Source organism: Geotrypetes seraphini, chromosome 1 (assembly GCF_902459505.1).
Source record: "Geotrypetes seraphini chromosome 1, aGeoSer1.1, whole genome shotgun sequence".
Lineage (NCBI taxonomy): Eukaryota > Metazoa > Chordata > Amphibia > Gymnophiona > Dermophiidae > Geotrypetes > Geotrypetes seraphini.
Window position 1 is genome coordinate 221,455,655 of NC_047084.1, and position 19,839 is coordinate 221,475,493.

At 41.4% G+C, this 19,839-nt stretch overlaps 1 protein-coding gene across 9 annotated transcripts in view; it reads right to left on the reverse strand.

Moving 5' to 3' along the window:
- Positions 1 to 19,839, reverse strand: part of LIMCH1 (LIM and calponin homology domains 1) — a 627,082-nt gene that overhangs the window by 153,726 nt on the left and 453,517 nt on the right. For all 9 annotated transcript variants that reach the window (XM_033946571.1, XM_033946536.1, XM_033946527.1 and 6 more), the window contains 2 exons: positions 17,012 to 17,260; positions 15,135 to 15,170 (listed from right to left, as the gene is read on the reverse strand). In XM_033946571.1, coding sequence (XP_033802462.1) covers positions 15,135 to 15,170; positions 17,012 to 17,260 — 285 coding nt within the window. The remainder of the gene's footprint in view (positions 1 to 15,134; positions 15,171 to 17,011; positions 17,261 to 19,839) is intronic.

Sequence of the window (19,839 nt, forward strand, 5' to 3'; positions counted from 1 at the left end):
CTTAAAAAAAAAAAATAAGGGCTCCTTTTACAAAGGTGCGCTCAGTGTTTTAGCGTGCACTACCCACGCAGTAAACGCTAACATGTGCATGTTAGTCTATGGATGTGTTAGCGGTTAGTAGCTCGTATATTTAGCACGCGCTACAATGCATAGTGCACCTTAGGGGTAAGTCGATCAGGGTCAAAAAATAAGTGGCCAGGACTGGAGATGCTGCGGAGGCAGTGTTCATAATGTCTGGAAGAAGGGGGCCAGAGTTGGCAAGGAATGGTGACACCTAGTGGACTGAAATAGGATCTATGATTTAAAAGTTTCAGAAAGTCTAGTACAGTGGTTCCCAAACCTGTCCTGGGGGACCCCCAGCCAGTCAGGTTTTCAAGATATCCCTAATGAATATGCATGAGAGAGATTTGCATATAATGGAAGTGACAGGTATGCAAATCTCTCTCATGCATATTCATTAGGGATATCTTGAAAACCTGACTGGCTGGGGGTCCCCAGGACAGGTTTGGGAACCACTGGTCTAGTACATGAATTTCTTTTCTTTTTCCCACCAAAGGCTGCAGTGACTGCAGTAAGTAGTAGAGGAAAGGTCTCTGGACAGTTATAAATGAAGGCTTTTGGCACCAGATCCCAGCCCTGGATTTTCAGCTTTGTGCATATATGGCAAACTTCACAGTACTACTGTATGGCATGGGAGATGCACCAGTACATCAGTATGTTAACAGAGGACAGTTTCGGTACCTTAATGCTGTGTGCCCAGGACACGCATCAAACTATTGGCCATTAACAGGCTCGTATATCAGTCTTCACATTGCTATGATTATTTCTATGCTGGGAATAATTCATCATTCCTTTTAGTTGCTAACAGAAAGGCAGAACTCTATCCAACGCTTAATAAATTAGCTACAGTAGCTGAATGGCCAATGCAGAACCACAACAATAGAAACTTGTCAACAGCCTGAAGTTAAAACCATGAGGAAGTTAGGAGTCATACAGACTGACAATCATCAATAACTTAAACTAAAACTTTTAATGTTAAAGAAATGAAAGGATTTGGGATGACGACTCTGATGGGTCACCCATAAAACAGCCTAAGCAAGAAACTTGCATTAAAAGGGGGGGAGGGGTGGGGTTGTGTGCATAAGTATGACAGAATGGCACTTAACAGCCCATGCATGAAAGTTTAGTTCATACATTTCATCCCCCGGATTCTAGATAGCTCGCAGGGCATATGCAGATGCAAATTAATGCGTTAACGAGGTGTCAATCAATTATTGATGTTATTTGGCATCAATTTGGATTAGTGCACCCTTTTGTCGGCACGCTAAGTTCCATAACTGTGCGCCTAAAATTGCTCAAAAAAGGGGTGTGGCCATAGAAGGGGCCTTGGCAGGTCAGGGATGTGCCCAGAATTTAGGTGCAGTATCACAGAATACCAGAGTTGTGTGTCAGGATCCACAGCAGGTTTCAGCAGATGTAAAGCCTCGCTCTCAACACTGGGAACAGGAATCTGTCTTAAAAGCAATATGGAAAAGGGCACCCAGCCCGGAGTGCCCTTTATGGTAAAGTGCTTAGCGTGGATTTTTCTGGCACCTAGGTCTGAGTGCCATTTACTTATTCTGGCTTAATGTGTTTTCAGAACCACCCCACACAATTAGCATGAACACTAAATAGACAAGACTGAAAATGCATGTCGTGGATCAAAGAAAATCCCATGTCAATGGGCCATAAGTGAACAACAAAAGATATCAGTCCTCTCCATCCACTCCCTGTCCAAGTACAAAGGAAGGGAGCTCACCCCCATATAAACATCATGACAAGTACATAAGAACATACGAATTGCAGCTGCTGGATTAAACTAGTGGTCCATCGTGCCCAGCAGTCCGCTCACGTAGCGGCCCTCTGGTCAAAGACCAGCGCCCTAACTGAGACTAGCCCTACCTGCGTACGTTCTGGTTCAACATGAACTTGTCTAACTTTGTCTTGAATCCCTGGAGGGTGTTCTTCCCTATGACAGACTCCGGAAGAACGTTCCAGTTTTCTACCACTCTCTGGGTGAAGAAAGAACTTCCTTATGTTTGTACGGAATCTATCCCCTTTCAATTTTAGAGAGTGCCCTCTCGTTTTCCCTACCTCGGAGAGGGTGGGCAACCTGTACTTATCTACTAAGTCTATTCCCTTCAGTACCTTGAATGTTTCAATCATGTCCCCTCTCAAGCTCCTCTGTTCGAGGGAGAAGAGGCCCAGTTTCTTGTAAGTGTTTGACACTTACAAAAAAGGAACCACTAACTCACTGCCCTGACTCACCACTGATTCACTCGTGTCAAAGGCTCCCCATGTAGTCCCCTGGGAAATCACATTGAATATATCCTTTCAATAAGGCAACCCCCACAGTGATCACAGGACTCTCCCCACACCCAGGCCCTCCTTTCCCACCCCTACGAAATGATACACTGCCAATATGAAGGGTCCTGATCTTCACCAGAAGAAAGTACCACTAAAGTCAACCGCCAATGTTTTATTATTCTCACATTTTTGTTTACTTGCTGGCGCTGGGGCGCAAGGACCCATACACTTTCCTGCCCCCATCAAATACAGGACAGTTTCAATAAGGATAAGATGCAGGGTGAGCCCATTAAGAGGAAGCATGGGAGGGAGTATAAGGTGCACAGACCAGGAAGACCTTCGCCTGTCTCTGTTGGGGAGAAAAAGGTATGGGGATTCCAGATCCTATCACAGCTGGTATTAGATATCCTCAATAATTTGGAAGCATTACTACTAGCAGTAACACACACATGCATTACATCAGGATTTAATGCTGAATTTATTGAAGGCTTTGTGGCTCAGGAAATAGATCCCTTAGCTGCCATAAAAGCAACATACCCAATCACGAAGCACTATTCTAACAAATGAAAAGCTAGTCTTTGTATGGAAATGCTGTTTTGAGGCAATTAACATGAAATAAGGCTTTTTAATACTTAGCTGCTTGGCTCCCTTTTGACTCAGCGGTGGCATATCTACACCACGTGTATTATTTTATCCGTTTAGAGTACTATGTATGCTCTCAGGCTTGTACCTTTCCACAAAGGACCCCTGATGAAGGCATCTTCATATGCCGAAACATGGACCGTGCAGACCATGTTCATTGGGGAAATCCTGAAAACCCGACTGGATTGCAGTCCTCGAGGAGGGACTTTGACACCCCTGGTGTATAGTCTTACCTACACTTCAGCCCGACAGCATTTGTCTCTGGGTTTCTGCACTTCAGGACCATTTTGGCAAACAATGCCATGTTGTCTCATAGATTAGAACCATTTTAGAACTAACTGGTATGCACCAAACAGGATTTGTTGCTCAGAGACATTCCTCTAATAACACCAGATTGGCTTTTCATATGTTAAATTTAACAAAAACCATGAATGATCCAGCCTTTTCTGTATCCTTAGACACAGAGAAGGCTTTTGATCGGGTAGAATGGGCCTTCATGTATCAAGAAATGGAATGGTTTGGTATAGGTTCAGGATTTATACAAATGATCCAAACATTGTATAGCTCCCCTGCTGCTAGATTATCTAATATAATAAAATGGTAAGCCACGCATGCGCACTTCCTAAGCGTGGGTCCGTTTTCCGTGAGCTGTAGCTAGGAAGTGCGCATGCGCAGCTCACCCCCTGCCCTCTCTGTCGTCTCTCGGCTCCAGCGGCATCACAGTTTTCAAAGAGGCGCGGGATTGTTTCAACGTGGAACCACCAGCCGTTAAAGCTCCTGGCGCTGACTCCCGACGGTGGAGGAGAGGCAAGGTAGAAGAAGATTTCTGCCGCCCCCCCTTCCCTTACCGCAGCCCCGACTGGCGATTTCAGCAGCGTGTCCAGCAGTCTTCACACGCTGCTTCGGGCCCTTCTTCTACCCTGATTTGCTCCGGACGTGCCAGAGTAAATCAGGCCAGTAGAAGGACCCGAAGCAGCGTGTGAAGACTGCTGGACACGCTGCTTGAATCGCCATGTGTACTCGGTCCCGCGGGAAGGGAAGGGAAGGGGGGGCCGCCGGCAAAGGACTCGGGCCCACGTTTGTAGTCGCGACTGTGGGAAGGGAAAGGGGGTAGAAGAAACAATAATGCTGCTGCACAGGGAACTGGTGTGGGGGGAGGGAAATGGAAGGGGGAGGCAATGCCGCTTTGGACAGACAGACAGAGGGAGGAAGGGAGACAGAAAGACACAGGGGCAGGTGCACAGGGAACTGGTGTGGGGGGAGGGAAATGGAGGGGGAGGGAATACTGCTTTGGACACACAGACAAAGGGAGGAAGGGAGACAGAAAGACAAGAAGAAAGACACAGGGGCAGGTGCACAGGGAACTGGTGTGGGGGGAGGGAAATGGAGGGGGAGGGAATGCTGCTTTGGACAGACAGACAGAGGGAGGAAGGGAGACAGAAAGACAAGAAGAAAGACACAGGGGCAGGTGCACAGGGAACTGGTATGGGGGGAGGGAATGCTTCTTTGGACAGAAAGACAGAGGAAGGAAGGGAGACAGAAAGACAAGAAGAAAGACACAGGTGCAGGGAGATATACAGAAAGACAAACAGACAAAGGGGGCCAGGGACAGAGACAGACAGAAAGAAAGACAGCGGGAGTCACGTCAGGAGGGGTGCGGGATGTGGCAGAGGGAACTTTACCAATGGGTGCAACTGGGCGGCTGTCGGGAACCTCTGATCAGGGGCAGAGCAAGGTAACTGTATCATAGGGATAAGAAGGAGGAGGAGGGGGACAAAAAGGAAGGGACGCCTACTGCTGGACAGGGGGAGAAGGAAAGAGGTGCTGATGGACAGGGGGTGGGTGAAGAAAAAGGAACGGAGGCCTAATGTTGGACAGGGGGAGAAGGAAGGTGCTGCTGGACAGGGGGGAGGTAAAACAAAGGGAGAAGGGCTGCTGCTGCATAAGGAGAGCTGTGAACGGGTGGTGGTGGACACAGGGGAGGTAAAAGGAAGGGAGAATGGACAGGGGGAGCAGGCAAGGGGTGGTGATGGACAGCCAAGGAAAAAGAAAGACAGAAAGAAAGAAAGCGGCTAAGGAGAGAGAGAGAGAAAAAGAAATAAAGAGATACACACACACACATATTCTAGCACCCGTTAATGTAACGGGCTATAAGACTAGTATATTAATAATAATTTCTCAGAGCATTTTAGTTTGCAGAGGGGTGTTAGACAAGGCTGTCCTTTGTCTCCTTTGCTTTTTGATATTGTATTAGAACCCTTGCTATTAGCTATTCAGCAAGTGAAGGAGATACAGGGTATTCCTTATTCAGATCGGGAATATAAAGTTTCTGCTTATGCAGATGATATATTGCTTCATTTGAGAAATCCAGAAACAACCATTCCAAGCTTACTAGAATTGATAGAAAAATTTAGAAAATTTTCAGGATACAAGATAAATTGGAGTAAATCAGAAGTTCTTCCACTCAATGTCCATTGTACAAAAGGTTTATTTGAAACATTCCCCTTTCTATGGAAAGAGGACGGAATAAAATATTTAGGCATTTGGATAAAAAACACGGTGGAAAAAACAGTGAAATTGAATGAAAAATTTTTATTACAGAAGGTAACAGAAATAGAAACATAGAAATATAGAAAATGACGGCAGAAAAGGGCAACGGCCCACTCTAATGACCCACCCCCCTAACTTCTTCCCCTAAGAGATCCCACATGGCTATCCCATTTTTTCTTAAAATCTGGCACGCTGCTGGCCTCAATTACCTGCAGTGGAAGATCATTCCAATGATCAACCATCCTTTCGGTGAAGAAATACTTCCTGGTGTCGCCATGAAATTTCCCGCCCCTGATTTTCAGTGGATGCCCTCTTGTGGCCGTGGGTCCTTTAAGAAAAAAGATATCATCTTCCACCTCGATACGGCCCGTGATATATTTGAACGTCTCAATCATGTGAGCAATGGAATCCTTTACATCTTTCTTGGTGGGGGAGAGTTCAAACTATTAAAATGATGATTTTGCCTGTGGTTTGTTACCAAATGGGTATGTTACCAGTTCTTTTTTCAGGGGTCCTTTTATAAAAAGATAAATTGTATTCTTACAAAATTTATTTGGCTGGGCAAAAAGGCTAGAATTGCTTTAGTATCTCTACAAAAACCAATTACACAGGGAGGGGTAAATTTTCCCAACTTTTATAGGCATCATCAATCCTATATTATGCGTCAGGGTATAGACTTTGAAATGTACAACTTTATGGCTAATGACATTTTAACACAGTGATCATCAGTTTTCTATTCAAAGAATAGTTGGTGCAAGCCCATTCATACTATTGGATGATGCAATTTGGCTCCTCCCATGTGATGTCACATGTTAGCAGCATAAAACCGGGCAGTTCAAAGCGGCGGCCATCTTTGCCATTTTGAGCGTTTATACATTCGCCGAGTAAGTAGAAGTATGGAGAGAAGTATTCTGGCATTGGTCTTACTCTAAAAGCATTATTTTCACAGGAGTCCACTGCCCTAACGCAGCTATACAACGAAACGCCAGCTAGCTTTACGTTGGAAGAAACGGACCGTCAAGCAAAGAAAACAGAAGCTGAAAGATAATTTATGATGGGATGCAATAAGAATTCATAAGAACTCCCTGCCTAATTGAAGCTAAGTTCATTATCAGTTTTTTTAGAGTTTTTTTGATATATATCATCTTAAAATTAGGCAGGAGGGGGGGAGTGCCAATGAGGTTAGTTCCCTATCTAATAAGAACATAAGAACATAAGAAGTTGCCTCCGCTGAGGCAGACCATAGGTCCATCCTGCTCAGCGGTCCGCTCCCGCGGCGGCCCATCAGGTCCATTGCCTGAGCAATGGTCTATACCTATCTGTACCCCCCAATCCCTTTTTCTTCTAGGAATCTATCCAAACCTTCTTTGAATCCATTTAGTGTTTTCTTGTCCACAACAGCCTCTGGAAGCCCGTTCCATGTATCTACCACCCTCTGAGTGAAAAAGTACTTCCTAGCGTTTGTTCTAAACCTGTCCCCTTTCAATTTCCCCCAATGCCCCCTTGTACTTGTGGCGCCCCTTAATTTGAAAAATCTGTCTCTGTCTACTTTTTCTATGCCCTTCAGGATCTTGAAGGTTTCTATCATGTCTCCTCTAAGTCTTCGCTTCTCCAGGGAGAAAAGTCCCAACTGCTTCAATCTGTCGGTATATGGGAGATTTTCCATTCCCTTTATCAGTTTGGTTGCTCTTCTTTGTACTCCCTCAAGTACCGCCATGTCCTTCTTGAGGTACGGCGACCAGTACTGGACACAGTACTCCAGATGCGGCCGTACCATTGCACGATACAGCGGCATGATAACTTCCTTCGTCCTGGTCGTAATACCCCTCTTAATGATACCCAGCATTCTGTTTGCTTTCCTAGAGGCTGTGGCGCATTGCGCCGATGCCTTCAGTGTTGCATCTACCATCACTCCCAGGTCTCTCTCCAGGTTACTAACCCCTAGTGGTGTTCCCCCCATTTTGTATGTGAACATCTGGTTCTTTTTCCCCACGTGCATGACCTTGCATTTTCCCACGTTGAAGCTCATCTGCCATTTTTCGGCCCACTTTTCCAGCTGCGTTAGATCTTTTTGGAGCTCCTCGCAGTCTTCCTTGGTTTGAGCCCTGCTGTATAGTTTGGTGTCATCTGCAAATTTAATGACTTCACACTTTGTTCCCGCCTCTAGGTCATTTATGTAGATATTGAACAAGAGCGGTCCCAGCACCGACCCCTGCGGAACTCCGCTCGTGACCCCTTTCCAGTCTGAGTAGTGACCCTTTACGCCAACCCTCTGTTTCCTGTTTGCCAGCCAGTTTTTGATCCATCGGTGGACCTCCCCTTGTACCCCGTGGTTCCATATCTTTTTAAGCAGTCTCTCGTGTGGCACCTTGTCGAAGGCTTTTTGGAAGTCAAGGTAAATGATGTCTATAGATTCCCCTTTATCCACCTGGCTGTTCACTCCCTCAAAGAAGTACAATAAGTTTGTGAGGCATGACCTACCCTTACAGAAGCCATGTTGACTTGGTTTTAGCTGCCCATTTTTTTCGATGTGCTCACAGATGCCGTCTTTAATCAGTGCCTCCATCATCTTTCCCGGAACTGAAGTCAGGCTCACCGGCCTGTAGTTTCCCGGGTCCCCCCTTGCGCCCTTCTTGAAGATGGGCATGACATTTGCTATTTTCCAATCCTCCGGGATCTCTCCGGTTTTTAATGATAGGTTGCATATTTGTCGAAGTGGCTCCGCTATTTCGTCTTTTAGTTCCTTGAGTACCCTTGGGTGAATGCCATCCGGACCCGGCGATTTGTCGCTCTTTAGTCTGTCAATCTGCTTGAGTACATCCTCTTGGCTTACCTCTAAGTTGACCAGCTTATCGTCTTGGTCTCCTATTACGATCTCCTTGGGTTCCGGAATGTTGGTTATATTCTCCATCGTGAAGACTGACGTGAAGAACTCATTTAACCTGTCAGCTATCTCTTTCTCTTCTTTTACAACTCCCTTTCGGTCTCCATCGTCCAATGGTCCCACTTCTTCTCTCGCCGGTTTCTTCCCCTTGACGTATCTGAAGAACGACTTGAAGTTTGTTGCTTCCTTTGCTAGTCTCTCTTCGTATTCTCTTTTTGCTTTTCTAACCACTCGGTGACATTCTTTCTGGCGTTCTTTGTGCCCTTTTTGGTTCTCCTCTGTTTGGTCCTTTTTCCATTTTCTGAACGATGCTTTCTTGTCGCTTATCGCCTTCTTCACTGCACTTGTTATCCACACTGGGTTTTTTGTTCTATTTTTTTTGCACCCTTTTCTGAACTTGGGGATGCATATGCTTTGTGCTTCGTGCACAGTCTCCTTGAGTAAGGTCCAGGCTTTTTCTACGGATTCCGTTTTCCCTATGTTGCCTTTGTATAGTTAATCACTTGCAACACACGGGGATCTGAGGCTTCTCCTCTATAAAGAATTTTAAGTGTGTGATTGGTGGAGATAAGTCTGATATTAGAAACTTCATCACTGTTTCTAATTAAGAATTTGGAAATTGAATACAAGGGAGGTATTTTTGTGGATGTATGTATTGGATCCTCCCAGAGCCTGTTGATAGTATCCCGGATTGGTTATGGTTGGAATGGCGCCTCATGTTTCTTCTGAGATTATTCAATAAAACAAAAATAGGAACTGTGATACCTATTTCAACCTTTGTAACCAAAGTGGTGGGCGTTCCTTTACTGAGATTGACATCTGAAGTAGCATTTCTAACGGGAGTTCAGCTGGAAGTGGCTCCAACAGGAAGTGATGTAATTTTGGGAGCAGAGTAAGGCATCCACCAGCAGCTACGTGAGTTTGTGTGAAACACTTTATATGTTTTACATTATCAATGGCTTTCTTTCTTCTTTTGTTAGGGAGAAGTTTTACTCTTTGATCACAGCCAGCAAGTGGGGATTCTCTGAGGAAGCCACTGGCGAAACGCATCAGGACCTGCTGGAGTGAAACAACTTTAGGACCCGCTGGAGTGAAACAACTTCCTTACTCCTTTACTTAAGTTAAGTTAAGATTTTGTCACAAGATAATTTATGAGTTTGAACTTTTGAAGTTTTTTTCACCACAATTTTTTGAGGTTTAATTTATCACCTTTCTACCAAAAGAAGATGGTGCAATGATAGATGATTCAAAACACCTACAGGGGAGCATTCCCTGATTTGTGATTTTCTTACTGTTATATGGTTCTGAGCACCGCTTTGGTTACAAAGATTGAAATAGGTATCACAGTTCCTATTTTTGTTTTGTTGAATAGTTCTACACTTTGGGACCTTAGTGTTTATAATCTTTACCCAGTAGTTTAGTTGGGAATCCTCTGAGATTATACCATGTACTTAGTATCAAAATGCCTAGATAATATAAAGAAAATAGAGTATTTGTAGATTCATGGAAAACATGCGAGTAATTTGTCACCTATTCCAATTCACAAATCAACAAATCAAACTATATGGCTGAACTCCAAGATTCAAATTGGCGGATTTAAGGTCATCTGGAAGCATTGGATGATTGCAGGAATACGTGTATTAGAAGATATTATTTCTAATGGTAAACTGCTTGAGTTTTCACAGTTGCCACATAAATATGCCTTAATAAATCACAAAATTTTAGATGGATGCAACTGAAGCAGGCCATTCAGGTGGGGTTCCCTGAATGGAAAAATCTTAATCAATATAGTTTGGAATTCTTATGCTTTCAGGTGGATTTCCTGGGACATCAGGCCGCTCAGTGGTACAAATTAATATCTGGATTTATGAATTAAAAAACCAAGGACTGGTCTTCGAGACATTTGGAGTATTGAGATTAAGCATCAAATTACTAGTCTCAATGGCCACAAATTTGGTCTTGGAGGATGAGATGTACAATGTCTGCATCTATGAGACAAACATGGTTTTTCCTGTTGCATAGAGCATTCTGGACCCCTGATCGTTTACAAAAATTAGATTGCTCTAAGTCGGATAGATGTTGGCATTGTCATTTTTAAGCAGGGACTTTAGATCATTTATTGTTCTATTATCCATTTACTATGGGTTTTTGGAAATCAATTTGGGGCCAAATTAATAGTTTGTTAGAAAATCATGTGGCATTATCGTATGATACAGTATTATTTAGCATGTCTATGAGAATTAAGAGCCAAATATTTTCCAAAAAATAATAAACTCTTGCTTATTTTAACAGGAGTCGCCATACAACAAATAACTTGTAATTGGAAAAATTGGAATAGATTAAACTACAGTTTTTGGTGGAATTCGGTGTGTCATATTTATAAAATGAAAAAAACATTAGCTAGTCAGAAAGGGAATTTTAATACATTTCAAGATGTGTGGGGGCCATTAACAAATTATTGTAATGAATAGGTATCATTTTCCCTGATTTGTACAAATGAAAGAATAGGGTGGAGGGGGGACTTTTTTATATGGTAAATGTGTTATGAGATATTGAAAGGATGGGAGGGAAAGGGATAAATTCAATTTGATATGAAGAATTATAGAATTTCAAGTGATGTATTTAAGTTAAAATGCTTTTACTTTTTAATGCACTTGGTGAAAGTTATAAAAATGAATAAAGAATTAAAACAAAAAAAAGAACTAACTGGTGCAACTGTCTACATTGCACCCCATATATCAGCTTTGGCAATTTGCAATAGAGACAATTTGATATTGTTCTTTACTGTGCTATCTATTGTTTTGCTTTTTTTACGGTCATTGTTTTATATTTTATATTTTCAATAAACCTGATCATATCCAGCTCATTAACTCCACTTTTTTTTTTTTGTGCCTGTGTGTGCAAGAATTTTGGTTTTTGTGGTTAATCAACATTATCATTCTGTGTTGGTTAAGATTAACAAGACTATTCATTACTTTGAGTAAACAAACTGCACAACTTGTGTGGTGACACAGTCCTTGCACAATACCATGATCATGTTTACACTGCAAAATAAGAATAACCCCTGAAGTTTCCGCTCAGGTCTACAAAGAAAAATCTACATGTAACCTTGTTTATGGAGTCAGCCCTTTTGAGGCAGCATCATTGCCCTCTTGCCGAAGGTTCAGCCCCCACCCCCGGAAGATCGGCAGGAGGGTTGCCCTTGAATACTACTTGCAATTCTAGTACAGATACACTGAAAAACTTCTGGCCTGCAAAGCAGTACCAGTTTGGAAAGACATCTCCAACCACTGTGCTCACACAGCTCCCTACAAAGCCTTCAGGGATAAGCTAAAACACATCTATTTAAGGCATGGCTAGCCCAATGCGGGAGATAACCCAACAAACTGTGAGCAATGACTTCATTTCTCCCACATGCTAACCCTACCTCCTTTTCTATCGCTTTGTAACCCTACCTTTTTTTTTTTTTTTTTTTTTTAATTCTTTATTCATTTTTAAACTTTCATCAAGTGTACAAAATTCATAATAAACACTATTAATTAGACCACTTGAACATCTTATCATTGTATCTTATAAATATAAATGCCACCCTCCCCCCATCCTCCATCTAAGCCCATTATTCATTATAAGATCATAAACCCTCCTATTAAACCCTTCTCCTCTTTCAACACTAAGTGGTGTATAATTAATAGAAAAATGGCATTTAATCATGACAAAAAAATGTTAATGGCTCCCATATTTTTATAAAACTTTTATACTTTCCATTCTGCACCGCCAGTGATCTTTCTATTCTAAATAGTTGACACAACGAATTCCACCAGAAATTAAAATTAAGTCTACTGTGATCTTTCCAATTATTAGTAATATGTTGGATGGCAACTCCTGTCATGATCAATAAAAGTTTATTGTTACACGATGATATCTGACTCTTTTTTCTCATGGACATTCCAAATATCACATTATCATAAGATAACGCTACATGATTTTCCAATAAACAATTTATTTGATCCCAGATTGAATTCCAAAAGGCTAAGATATGGGGACAATAATACAAAAGATGATCCAAAGTCCCTACATCCAGATTACAATGCCAGCATCTATTAGACAAGGAACTATTTAAATTTTGTAATCTAACTGGGGTCCAAAAAGCTTTATGTAACAAAAAAAAACACGTTTGCCTCATAGACGCTGACATTGTACATCTTATTCTCCAAGACCAAATTTGTGGCCATTGAGATGCTGAAATCTGATGCTTAATCTCAATGTTCCAAATATCCCTAAGACCATTTTTAGGCTTTTTTTTAACCAAATCACTAATAGTTTTATACCACTGCGCGGCCTGGTGACCCAGAAAGTCCGCCTGAAAACATAAAAATTCCATACTGTATTGAGTATTAAGAGTTTTCCATTCAGGGAACCCTGCCTGAATGGCCTGCTTCAATTGCAACCAACAAAAACATTGTGATTTATGAAGCCCAAATTTATTTTGCAATTATATAAAATCAAGCAGATTACCATTAGAAATAACATCATTTAAAGTTCGAATACCTGCAATTATCCAATGCTTCCAGACTACCTTGAATCCGCCAATTTGAATCTTGGAGTTTAGTCATATGGTTTGATTGGTTGATTTATTAATAGGAATAGCTGTTAAGTTACTGACAAATCGTAAGGTTTCCAAGTATCCATTAAAATTCTATTTTCTTTATATAATCTGGGCATCTTGATACTGAGAACATGAGAAAGATGTAAGTATGTTTGATTCATTTTCTTTTGTGTGGAAGGAAGATTGTTTAAAATATTTAGGAATATGGATTAAAAATACAGTGGATGATACGGTAAAGGAGAATGAAAAACTTTTATTAAAAAAGGTACAGAATTATGTGAACATTGGAATCCATTACATTTATCTTGGTGGGGGAGAGTTCAAACTGTTAAAATGATGATATTGCCTGTGGTTTGCTATCAAATGGGTATGATACCAGTGTTTTTTCAGGGGTCTTTCTATAAAAAATTGAATTCGATTATTATCAAATTTATTTGGCTTGGTAAAACTCCTAGAATTGCTTTAGTATCTTTACAAAAGCCAATTAAGGAAGGTGGGGTAAATTTTCCAAATTTTTATAGGTGCCATCAGGCCTATATTTTATGTCAAGGTATGTATTGGGTCCTCCTGGAGCTCATTGAGAACCCTCCCTCTTTCTAACGTACCGGTAATTTCCTTTACAATATAAATCCCAGTAGTTTGTACTGATTCTCTTATTGTAAACTGCTTAGAAATTTGTGGCTTTAGCAGTCTATAAATAATTATAATTATTATTATAAGTGAAGCAAAAGCTCAAGGTTGTTGAAAAAATGGACAAACTTTAGATGTATGAGGGTTCTTCAAATCATTTCCACACTTTCATATTGTCACAGGAAAAGGCTGGGACGGGAGAAGTGGTAAGAGAGCGTTAGTAGGGCGCTTGGAAAATGTATCGCAAAACAGGGTGATTATGTGGAAAAGTGATGTAATTTACTTTTCAGATATTTAATGAATAAAAAAATAAAAGTGGAAACTTTTTGAAGATCTCTTGTGTGTTATTGGGCACTTTTATTCAATTTGGAGAGATTTAAACTTATTATTATACTAGTTTCAAGTTTATCAAGTTTATTTAGTTTCTTTGATTACCTCGCATAGTCCAAATCCAATGCGATTTACACAAGTTCCAAAACTATGTACAATATTAAAAACCAACAAACATAACATTCATTACTAGTACAATAGTACATGTAAGGAGGGAAAGGGTTAACAACAATTTGCATAAATACAATTCAAAAAAAAAAAAAAAAAAAGCAATTAAAAGTGAAGATAAAACAAGGGGAGAGTTAAGTCACAAAAGGTTTGGGAACAAATACCCGCTTGATTCTATTAGATCGTCTTTCTGAAACTATTATAAGCTATGACAAATCTATTGGAAAGCGTCCTTGAATAGCCAGCTCTTAAGGAGACTTTTAAACTTGCTAAGTGATTTTTCTTCTCTTATATTGAGTGGAAGTGAATTCCAAATTTGTGGAGCTGTGACTGAAAAGATTATCTCTCTCTTAGAATATATAACTTTTAAGGAAGGTACTACAAGCATTCTACATTCTCAAAGCTTAAATTTAAACTTCATGGCCTTTACAGGGCTTCCACTTTCTCTCTCAGGCAATCAGAGCATAATAATTAATTCAGTTTATTTCAAAGCTATTATCCCCCCAGCTTTTGTTCATGCTTTTAAGAGCAGAGGTCTCCCACCTGATCGCTGAAGTCCACTCAAAATGTTTTATTTTAAAGCGGGGGAAGGAGTTTCCAAATCCATGCAGATCTCATGCATATTTACAGTACGAGTGAGCCTCAAGAAGCAGGCTGGGAGCCACTGGACTAGAGTCAATTAATCAGAAGTTTTAAAAGTGTCAAATTATAGCTACCACTCAAAGAGGGAAAATCCAACCAAGGCCAGCTGACAGTCAATGCACATTAGCATCATGCTTATGTTACTTTTTAATGCTTGCTTGATACAGTACATGACAGTCAATATATCACATTCCTGCAAAAGTTTTTGTATTGGCCATGTCAATCAGAAAGCCAGCACACAGAACACATCAGTTGCAAGTTATTAGTTTGTTATGAAAACATAAAGCTTTAATGTTGCCTTTTAAAATAGCCACGTAAGCACGGCATACAACTTACTCCATGTCATCAGACAGAGCAGATCTTGGGCTGAATCTATAAAACCAAATACAAAATTAGATGAACTTGTTAAACCGAATGATTGGAGCATTCACAGTCACACAGACACAGTAAATGAGATGAGTCCAGTCTGCTTCATCGGATGTGTAAAATTAGATGCAGTGCTGCTTTATTTATCACAGAATTTTCCAAGTCTGGTTATCTACACTGTAAAATTTTTTTTTAAAAAGCTGTCATACAAACTGGCATATACTTACTGTGAATCCTAACCCAATCACAGTTAGCTATATTCTATAAAATAATAATATAATGGATAACTGGGCTCAGACCCACAACCAGTAAAATGTCCAAATATTGTGAACAGATAAGATTGTTCAGTAGGACTGTCATAGCAACTGTTAGTCCTGCCGCCAACACTTCAAGCAATAGACCATTGTTATTGTAAAAAAAATGTTTAAAAAAAACCCCACATAGCTTAATGTGTTTGGTGGGAAAATGTAGATTGGTCCAAAACCGGAACAGCCTCAACAAATATATTCATGAAACAGATATATATAATCCTGAAGCTGCAATAAATGAGTCTCCCTCCCATATACTTACTGTGGCAAAATCCAGCATGAACTGGTCAGAGGCACTGGTTCGGTTCACCAGGACTAATGCAACTATACAAATAGCTTACTCCTGCCTCTAGTACAAAGCATTTTTGTGCGTCATGCACAGTTCTCATATTTAGTGCTATTCTAAACAACATGCATAGAAAATAATTCAATTGCTCTAATCACTTCCTGAATTTTTATACTCCTACAATGCAGAAATCCCCTCATATCTGTGGCCCAAGCCTCTTTCACCTAATTCACCATACCACTGGCAAGCTTATGTCTATGAAAAAATCCAGAAGTCCACCTCACATCTTTAAACGTGATACTACATAACAGAGGAAAAGTAAAATTATATCTACACCCCAAAGGTTTTATAGACGGAACGGCTGGCAGGGATGCCCAAGCCCCACCAGCTACAAAGATCCAGTGCCCAAACTGCCCCCATGCTCCCTCAGCAGTGAGGAAATCAGCGGCATGCTTTCCAACCAATGCTAGCACTCCTCGCACATGCTCAGTTTGCACAGGAACTGAGCATGAGTGCCAGTATGAGCGTTCACAGCTGGAAAGCCTGCTGCCAACCTCATTGCTGCTGAAGCATCCTCGCCAGCAAAACTATGATATTTAATGGGGGAGGGGGGAAGAAAGGAAATGCACGCCCCCTCCCCTCCCCCCCATGCTCCCAACTGTCAAACAAGATATGTGCATCCAGTCAGGGTCAGGGCAATTCTTCTTAAGATGTGTTAGGCCTGGGATGTCACAGCAGCTTCTGGTGGGGAAGATCACCATGTAACCTTGAAAATGGCTGCCATGGAAGTAGAATCAAACGCCCTCAACTACACGACACAGTTATACCAATACTTTGTCAACATGAATTCCAATGCGGAAGAGAATAAATACTCTACTAATGTAAGTTACTGAACATGGAAAAATATCTTGTTAGGGACAGATAAGATAGATTTCATTTTTCAATAAATTAGAAAACAAGTAAAATCTGTACCAAAACCATGCAACCAGGAAAATTCAGCACACCAATTTCTCATGCATATGCTAAAGAAAACTCGAGAAAATACTCGTTTTGCTATTTGTTTTATTTCAAATGCACATAAATTGACAAATTAGCAATCAATACTCATGTAAAAAATGTTAATCCAAACTTTTAAGCATTTCAAACAGTCTTGAACACCCAAAGCTGCCTACATCAGCACACTAGGAAACCAATCTTACACAGCGCAGCGAGTACAAGCCCAAAGCTACATCCATGAAATCTGATCATCTAACCTCAGCACTACTTTGTCTTTTTCTTCAGGAACGTCCTGGAGTTCTGGACCCTGGAGAACCCGATCTTCACTCTGGTTAGGTTGTGTGAGAGCCTGGCGAGTGGCTCTGCTCTCCTCCTCGAATGCGGGTAGATACTCTTCCTTGCACTCTCCCCCTTCTTTTTGTCCTGAAGCTCTATCCCTCTCAACCCTGAGAGGTGAAGGGGCTCGAAGTTGCATATTTGGTAAACAGGAGCTAGATGCCATGGTTCTAGAAAGTAAAGTAAACCTGCTTTATAGTTACAAACATTGCTAAATGGTAAGTCACAACCAAGAGATATCAGGACCCTACTGCTAAAGGAAGTCAAAAGATAAGGAAACTCTATGGTAATGCTTTAACAGTGATAGTATGCACAAAATTACTATTCCACTTTCAAGAAGTAGGCAAATAGTTTCCTTTCATATCCTCTTGAGTGTCCCTCTTGAACTATCTGTGCAAGTGAGCGGATAGCATAGCTGGTTTTAAGAAGGGTTTGGACAAGTTCCTGGAGGAAAAGTCCATAATCTGTTATTAAGAAAGACATGGGGCAAGCCAGTGCTTGCCCTGGATCGGTAGCATGAAAGGTTGCTACTCTTTGGGTTTTGACCTGGATTGGCCATCGTGAGAACGGGCTACTGGGCTTGATGGACCTTTGTAAGGCTATTCTTATGTTATTGTGTACTTTGGGAACATATGCAAAAATATAGCATTTTCTCCTCTGGAAGACATCAATTGCTGACAAGATTAGCAAAACAGAATAGCAAGGGGGAGGGGAGAATTTCTCAAGACCTCAGACTCCCAGTGAAACACAGGAGAGGGCAATCAAAAGGAAAAAAAAAGAAGGAACAAATTCCAAAGAGAAACAATGCTTTAGGATGAACTCTGCATCTTATCACACAGCTTGTGAAGGAATAACCCAGTGATTGTTGTTCTGTCTACGACTGCAACCTTTATGGAACGGTTTAGGAGGGTCAGCTATTAGAGCAAACAGAATTATTATGCCCTAAGGGGGCAGTTATGTAAAGTAGTGACTAAAGGTACTTATACACAACAAAAGCGCCATTAAATTTCTGTAAGATAATACGGAAGTGCCGTAGCGCCTAATTGCAATGGGGGCATATACAAGTGTGAAGTATGGGTGAGTCGTTGGCATGTATCCCAGTTATGTGTGTAGCTTATAGAATACTATGAACTAAATGTGTTACTTGGCGAATCTAAGTATGCCAACTTACACCTGCTATTCACATAAGAGGGCACACCTACAGATGGGCATACAAATGCTGACCTTAATCTAGTATAAGGTGCCAAGATAGCATTACAGAATTGGCTCCCAGCAGTGGGGTGCTAGACCGAGGTGCCAATCTATACAATTCCCTTTAAGAATCTAAGTCTATAGGGCACTTTACAAGTTAATGAATGCTACACTGCCTTTCCCCCCCTTAAATTGGGGGGATATAATCCCATCTAAACAGCTCTACTTACATAGCAACGCAGTAAATGACGGCAGATAAAGACCCAAATGGTCCATCCAATCTGTCCAACCATAGACGCTCTATAAATTAATATTTCATTTAAATGTTCCTTTTTCTTTGATATTTCTGAGACAGAAACCCAGAGCTGTGCTTAAGTTCTATCAACTGAGTCTCCGTCAAAGCTCACTCCAGCCCATCTAAACCATTCCAGCCATTGCAGGCCTCCCCAGCCTGTCCTCAACCAAATGGCCATATACGGGACACAGACTGTGCAAGTCTGTCCAGTACTGGCCTTAGTTCTTCAATATATACCCATTATTTTCTGATTAGAGATCCTGTGTGTTCATTCCATGCTTTTTTTGAACTCTGTCACCGTTTTCTTCTCTCCCACCTCCCTCAGGAGCGCATTCCAGGCATCAACCACTCTCTCCGTAAAGAAGAATTTCCTAACATTACTCTTAAGAGTCTACCAACCCTCAACCTCAAATTATGCCCTCTGATTTTACCATTTTCCTTTCTCTGGAAAAGATTTTGTTCTACGTTAATACCTTTCAAGTATTTGAACAACTGAATCATATCTCTCCTGTCCCTCCTTTCATCTAGGGCAGTGGCCACATTTTGGATTTGGAGGTATTTGGAGGGCCTCAGAAAAAATAGTTAATGTCTTATAAAAAAAATGACAATTTTGCATGAGGTAAAACTCTTTATAGTTTATAAATCTTTCCTTTTGGTTAAGTCTTAATAATAATATTGTAATTTCTAGCTAAAGAAACATATGATCAAGAAACTGTTTTATTTTACTTTTGTGATTATGATACCGAGGGCCTCAAAATAGTACCTAGCGGGCCGCGAGTTTGAGACCACTGATCTAGGGTATACATATTCATAGCTTCCAGTCTCTCTTCATACATCTTGCTAAGCCAGTGTATCGCAAACTGTGTGCCACGACACACTTGCAAGGAGAAGAGTCAATCATGCCGGCTGACTGCCTACAGGATGTGCCTCTCGCGGTGAGACACACATCCTGTAGAAAGTCAGCCAGCGCAGATGACTCTCCTCCTGGCCAGTGTCTCTCCTCCTCTCCCTGCAAGTCCCGGATCTCTCCACCGAAGCGGGTCGCGGCCAGCTGGGCCTCCGTGCATGCACAGATGTCAACGTGATGATGTCATCACGCATGTGCATGACATCATCACATCGACGTCCATGCACTTCCGGGTGCCTTCCGGCTGGAGCACTGGATTTAGTGTGCTGCCGGCCGGAAAGTTTGCGAGACACTGTTCTAAGCTTTCAAAGAGAAAGTGAAAGTGAGCTTTAGAACTGCCCCCACTCTCCCCTTGT